Raw genomic sequence first — 6,961 nt, 5'->3', positions numbered from 1 at the left:
TTCAAGTCAATAATGTCACAGCGATAAATTGACCCCCGATAGATCAATCGCTACCCACCGATTCAATGTGTAGTGTAGACCTGCCCTAAGTATATTTTGACATGTGATGTTAATAATTTGTGTTTGAATAGTTATAAAGCTTGACCTTTTTAAAATCAACGCCTGTTGTCATTACAGAATTAGGTTTTGATCCCCACAGTAATTTTCCACAACTGAAAATTTGAATCAATAAAAATTAAAACAAAACAAAAAAACGGTAAGAAATAAACATCAATACTGTCTGTGGAAGTTATTAAAAAAAATAGCATTCTGCCAAGCCTATTTATAACCTTTGAAACCACAAATTGTCAACATCACATGTCAAAATGTACAAAGTAATTATCCTGCAAGCTGCCCCAAGGACACTGGCATTGCCACAAGTTTTCTACACAGTAAGGTGGGACTCTAGTAAGCTCACCAGGAGCATCATTCTTTCTTTGTCTAATGGCACATTTGAATTGTTATCACCGGAAACGTTGTGCCGTTGGCTGGATGCCTGTGCGGTGAGACTGATGGTTGCTGACAATTACCGCTAAAAATCTCATTGTCAAAGCCTACTTAAAACGCGGTCTGAGCGGTCAACAAAAATGACCCCCAAAACCACCAGCCCCTCTCTGTGTATTTCTGTGTTCTGTTAGGGAATGACAGATTCTCCGAGCTGCCTGTTCTCCTACCCTGGTGAGTAACAAACAAATATGTTTGGGGACAAGAAGAGATGTTCAGTGGTGAGCGGGTGAGGCCGCTAGCAAACACTGTGCCCTTCCTCTAGTTATCTTACAGCTCTGGCCGCTTTCCCCACACCTGTGGCCACAGCCCTTCTGTCTTGCCAGGTAACACAGGAGCCCTTGCCTCACCCACTGTCGTAAATATAAAGGGAAGGGTAAACCCCTTTAAAATCCCTCCTGGCCAGAGAAAAAATCCTCTCACCTGTAAAGGGTTAAGAAGCTAAAGGTAACCTTGCTGGCACCTGACCAAAATGACCAATGGGGAGACAAGATACTTTCAAAAGCTGGGAGGAGGGAGAAAAACAAAGGGTCTGTGTCTGTCTGTGTGATGCTTTTGCCAGGGACAGAACAGGAATGGAGTCTTAGAACTTAGTAAGTAATCTAGCTAGGTATGTGTTAGATTATGATTTCTTGAAATGGCTGAGAAAATAGCTGTGCTGAATAGAATGAATATTCCTGTCTGTGTGTCTTTTTTGTAACTTAAGGTTTTGCCTAGAGGGATTCTCTATGTTTTGAATCTAATTACCCTGTAAGGTATTTACCATCCTGATTTTACAGAGGTGATTCTTTTTTACTTCTATTAAAAGTCTTCTTGTAAGGCAACTGAATGCTTTTTCATTGTTCTAAGACCCAAGGGTTTGGGTCTGTGATCACCTATGCAAATTGGTGAGGATTTTTACCAAACCTTCCCCAGGAAGTAGGGTGCAAGGGTTGGGAGGATTTTGGGGGGAAAGACGTTTCCAAACAACGGTTTCTCAGGAACCCAGATAAAGTTTGGTGGTAGCAGTGGAAGTCCAAGGGCAAAGGGTAAAATAGTTTGTACCTTGGGAAAGTTTTAACCTAAGCTGGTAAAAGTAAGTTTAGGAGGTTTTCATGCAGGTCCCCACATCTGTAGCCTAGAGTTCAGAGTGGGGAAGGAACCTTGACACCCCCATGAGCCCCCACACCGAGCACCTCCCAGGAGCCTCAACCCAGGAAGGAGCCTTCCCCCAGCGTCCCCTCCCAGCAGCCCCTGCCTCTCCCATATTGCTCCTTACCCCTCCCTGCTAGAGAGCCGTGGGCTCAGCTCACTTCCTGGTGCTGAGGTGAGCTGCCGCGGTTCGGCAGGCTGAGCAGGGCCCGGCGTGCTGGTGTCAGCGTGCTCCCAGTGATGGGTCGTGCATGGTAGTTACAAATTCACTGCACGTGTGGCTGCCCATGCTCGTGTCTGGCAGAGGGACATAAAACCCCAATACGTTCAGTCTTTTCACTGGCAACAGGTAAGGCAGGACAAAAACCAGGCAAGCCAATTAAAAATCATCCAGATGGCAACACTACGTGGGACCCTCCGCATCCATATCCTGATGCCCCTTGCTAAGTTTGAAACATCCCAACCAGAGCATCGCTGACAGGGCTGGGAGCCAGGACTCCTGGCTTCTAACCCAGCTGTGGACGGGAGTGGGGTCTAGTGTTTAGAGCAGGAGGCACTGGATTGCTCGTTCTATTCCTGTATCTGGGGGAGAGAAAGGTCTAGTGGATTACAGCAGAGGGGCTGAATCTCACTGAGGCACCGTTTGCGTTTTGGGAGAATAATCTTCTCTTTATACTGTGAACTCTTTTGAGGAGGGAGAGACTGTGAATCTGTGCAGCACCTGGCACAACGGGGCCCAGATCTCAGGGTCTGTGCAGCACCAGGCACAACGGGAGCCCTGATCTCAGTTGGGGCCTTGAGGTGCTACTGGGTTGCTTCCAATAAAACCAAGCTCCCAGAGTCATTCGCCTGCCTTGTCTGAAGTCTCAGGTCACTTCAAACTGTCTCTAAATACTGTGTGTGTGTTTGTGGGAGTGAAAGGGGCTGTGCTGTCACTATGTGCTTCCACACCACACAAGGAATGAAATCACCTTTAAAACTGATTGAAAAGGGCAAAATCAATGTCTCTGTCCTGCAGGTTTAGCCTGTGGAACTCCCTGCCACATGTGGTAATGAGGCTGTGACAGAATACGCTCTCGTATTCACACCCTACATCATAGACACCAACTTCCCCTCTGCCCAGCGGGTGCTCGACCCCGCCTCGCCCCTGGCCCTGCCCCTGCACCACCCTCGACCCACCTGCATTCCACCCCTTCCCTCAAATCCCCGTCCCTGCCCTACCTTTTCTCCACCTCCTCCCCTGAGCGCGCCATGTCCCCGCTCCACCCCTCCCTCCTGGAAAGCCCTAAGTGCCGTCAAACAGCTGTTAGATGGCTGCAGGGGAGGAGCGGTGACATGGTGCACTAGCGGGGGAGAGAAGGAGGCAAGGAGTGGGGAGCTTGGCTGCTGGTGGGTGCGCAGCACCCGCTAAATTTTCCCCATCGGTGCTCAAGCCCCGGAGCACCCACGGAGTTGGCGCCTATGCCCTATGTACTATTTTAATAATCTTTGTACATAGTATGCCTTGTGAGGCATAATTTGAAAACTCATAAGTTGTTGGTCAGTATCGTCCTGACAAAATGTGTGTCAACATTGTCTGGAAAGTTCTATAAGAGTTCCCCATGTGATGTTATTAACCCATGTTCCCAACCCACAGCCCTACTGAGGCAGAAGTTGGCAAACAGGTGTGTCCTCAGGAAAGGAATGTGTGCTTGCCTGAATTTGCATTTAAGCAGTAAACAGTCATCAAGCAGGGACGGAAACAAAGGAAGCTCAAACAGATGAGGAAAAACCAGCAGGGAACATCCTTCCACATAGACTCTGTGTGCCCTAGTGCCCAGCTGCAAATGTTTTTCAACCATGGGACTGAAACTATAAAAAGGAGGGACAAACACCCCAAACCCTTCCTGCCAATGGCATTCACTACACCTGAAGAGAGGAAGGAATTATTCACTGAACACAGAGGAAGGGGGCCTGACCTACCCAGTTTGGTCAGGAAGGCTGCTGAAAGCACGTGGTGAGACACTTTGCTTGAATCTGATACAGTTTGTTAAGTTAGGCACTAGTTAACATTTCATCTTTTATTTTCTTTGTAACTATTCCTGACTTTTATTCCTCATTTCTTGGATTCCCTTAAAATCTCTCTCTGTGTAGTTAATAAACTTGTTTTATCAAATCCAGTGTGTTTGAATTGAAGTGCCTGTTTGATACACTCTGTTTGGGGTGACAAGATGTGTGCATAGCATAATCTTTAAGAATAATGGATTTAATATAATTTGTAGGGTCCAGGAGAGGGCCTAGCAGTACAGGACATACATTTCTGGGGGAAAGCTAAGACTGGGGGTGTGTTGGGGTCACTCTACTATATAACCCAGGCTGGTGAGAGCCTGATGTAAGCCAGGTGTGGCTGGCAGGCTGCTGCTACACACAGACACTCAGGGTGTGACTTGCATGCTCTTAGGTTCAAAGCTGGTGGGGGGGGGGAGCACAGAGAAGCCCAGCCGGAGGAAGCTCTTGGGGCAGGGAGAGGGGCAGCAGTAACAGCAGTGGCAGGAAATCGCTGCCCGGAGAAGTGGCTGTAGCGACGAGATCCGAGAGAAGAGACTCCGCCCCAGCTCCGGGGCAGCCCAGGTGTGTGTGTGTGTGTGTTGGTGTGTGTGTGTGTGAAGTGGAGCCCTGCAGTGGTCCCCAGCCCCGCCAGCTCTGGGGCAGCCCCAGGGTGGGAGTTTTGGGGTGGCTCTTTGAAGGCTTAATGGTAATTTATCAAAGCAGGACTCCCCCTGTTTCCTCCCCTGCAGGCAGGATTCCTGGTCCCTGACCCCAGGATCTCCGGGATGAAGCGCGGGGACGAGCCGTGTGTCCGGGATCTCCAGGGCGCCGAGGAAAGGGAGACCCTGGCTGTCACTTGCACAGGTGAAAAAGGAGTGAGGCTGGCTTGGGGACCCTCCATGAATTAGCAGCCAGGACCCTGGGTGCCATGCTAGAGCCGTAGATGGGGAACGCCAGAAGGGGCCATTCTGGTCGGCTACTCTGATGTCCTGCCAAACCCAGGCCAGAGAACCGCACCCCAAACCGTAGGGCTGGCGTCAGTGATCCACAAAGCTGGGGGACCTTGGAAGTAGTAAAACTGTCATCAAATTACATAGGTTAGTTTGGCAATTCAGGGGAGTGAAGGGATCCCAGCAAAGCCGCCTGGAGCCCTCCGGGTTCTGTCTGGTCTTGCTCAGTATCCTCTCCCGCAGGTCCCTGTCCTCCACGTCTCACTCCCAGCTCCCACCTCTGGTAGGAGCCCTCCCCTTCCCCACCCTTTCTCTGAGGGCTTTGAGGAGGGGCCGGTTCTGCTGGGGAAGAGCCTCGTCTGGATACTCTCTATTTCCCAGCAGGTGCAGGAGCGGAGGAGAATCCGCAGCAGGAAGGGTGTGTGGGAGCGAACCCACATGGGATGCACCAGAGCCCCGAGCAGAGAGATGCTGGCAGGCCAGGATGGCATCAGGGAGACCCCCTAGAGGAGAGACCTGATGAGTGTGAAGCTTATGGGATCCCTGAAAACATCATTATTTGGAAACCACCTACATGGGAGAGAGACCCTATAAATGCCTTGTCTGTGGGAAATCCTTCAGCCAGAGCTCCCACCTTGTCCAACATCAACGGATCCACACGGGGGAGCGACCCTACAACTGCCCCAACTGTGGGAAGAGCTTTAGTCAGAGCTCCCACCTCGCCCAGCACCAGCGCATCCACACCGGGGAGAGGCCCTACCCATGCGTTGAATGTGGGAAGAGCTTCAACCGCAGCCACACGCTGGCCAAGCACGTCCGCACCCACATGGGCTCGCAGCCCTACATCTGCCCTGAGTGCGGGAAGAGCTTCAGCCTCAGCTCCCTCCCTCAGCACCTGCGATCCCACCTGCCGGGGAAGCTGTACACCTGCTCCGATTGTGGGAAGGACTTCAGCAGCAGCTCCAACCTGGCCCAGCACCAGCGCACCCACACGGGCGAGCGGCCCTACAAATGCTCGGACTGCGGGAAAGGCTTCAGCCAGAGCTCCAACCTGGTGAAGCACCAGCGCACCCACACGGGGGAGAAGCCTTACAAATGCACCGAGTGCGGGAAGTGCTTCACCCAGAGCTCCACCCTCATCCAGCACAAGCGGATCCACCGGGGCGAGCGCCCCTACAAGTGTCCTGAGTGCGGGAAGAGCTTTGGCCTCAACTCGTCGCTAGGGAAGCACCTGCGCATCCACACCGGGGAGCGGCCCTACGAGTGCATGGAGTGCGGGAAGAGCTTCAACCTGAGTGCCAACCTCATCAGCACCAGAGGATCCATCGTGGGGAGCGGCCCTACAAATGCCCCGAGTGTGGGAAGTGCTTCAATCTGAAGTCCACCCTGGTCAAACACCTGCGCACCCACACAGGAGAGAGACCCTATAAATGCACCCAGTGCGGGAGGAGTTTCATCGACAGCTCAAAGCTCAGCAAACATGCCAGGACCCACGTGGCAGAGAAGTCTCCCCAGGAGGTGCAGTAAGATTCTGCGTAGCAGGATCTGCAAAGGGGCTCTGTCTTGGCCCTGGTGCGACTGCTGCTGGAATAGTGGTACTGATTCTGGTGCCCACAGTTCAAGAGGGATGTTAATAAATTGGAGAGGGGTCAGAGAAGAAGGATTATGAGGGGTCACTAGAATGATGAAAGGATTGGAAAACCTGCCTTAACGATAGACTGAGCTCCTTGAGTCTATTTAGCTTAACAAGGAGCAGGTTAAGGGGTGACTTGGTTACAGTTGAGAAGTATCTCCATGGGGAACAAATCACTCTTCAGTCGAGCAGCAAAAGGTTTGACTCGATCCAATGGCTGGAAGTTGAAGCTAGACAAATTCCGACTAGAAACAAGGCACAATTTTTTTAACACTGAGGGTAATTAGCCATTGGAACAATTTGCCAAGTGTCATGGTGGATTCTCTATCACCAGCACATTTAAAATCATGATTGGATGTTTTTCTAAAAGATCTGATCTAGTTCAAACAGGGATTAATTCAGGGATGTTCTCTGGCCTATGAGACACAGGAGGTCAGAGTAGATGATCACAATGGTCCCTTCTGGCCTTGGGATCTAGGACTCTATAATGGACAATTTTTCCCTCGGTGAGGCCAGAAATTAGATGCCCCAAATGAATCTATGGCTCTTGAGTTGCCCTGTGTAGAACCATAGATTTCAAGGCCAGAAGAGGCCATTAGATCATTCTAGTCTGACCTCCAGTATAAGACAGACCAGAAAAACCTCACCCGGTGTTTCCTGCATCCAGCCAAGAGGC

General features: G+C 50.9%; 1 protein-coding gene across 2 annotated transcripts; it reads left to right on the top strand.

Moving 5' to 3' along the window:
• Positions 1 to 4,408: 4,408 nt before the first annotated feature.
• LOC102938577 (zinc finger protein 436-like) lies at positions 4,409 to 6,171 on the top strand. Of its 2 annotated transcripts, none has more exons than XM_037899122.2 (2): positions 4,409 to 4,566; positions 5,037 to 6,171. In XM_037899122.2, the coding sequence occupies exon 2, from the start codon at positions 5,227 to 5,229 to the stop codon at positions 6,028 to 6,030; it is 804 nt and encodes a 267-aa protein (XP_037755050.2). In that variant the 5' UTR covers positions 4,409 to 4,566; positions 5,037 to 5,226; the 3' UTR covers positions 6,031 to 6,171. The 2 variants fall into 2 exon arrangements, with proteins under 2 accessions (XP_037755050.2, XP_043405177.1); XM_043549242.1 differs by having other exon boundaries at positions 5,034 to 6,171.
• Positions 6,172 to 6,961: the final 790 nt, after the last annotated feature.

This window comes from Chelonia mydas, chromosome 6 (assembly GCF_015237465.2).
Source record: "Chelonia mydas isolate rCheMyd1 chromosome 6, rCheMyd1.pri.v2, whole genome shotgun sequence".
NCBI classification, from domain to species: domain Eukaryota; kingdom Metazoa; phylum Chordata; order Testudines; family Cheloniidae; genus Chelonia; species Chelonia mydas.
Note: the sequence above shows the minus strand (reverse complement) of the source record. Positions and strands in the feature narration are given on the sequence as shown.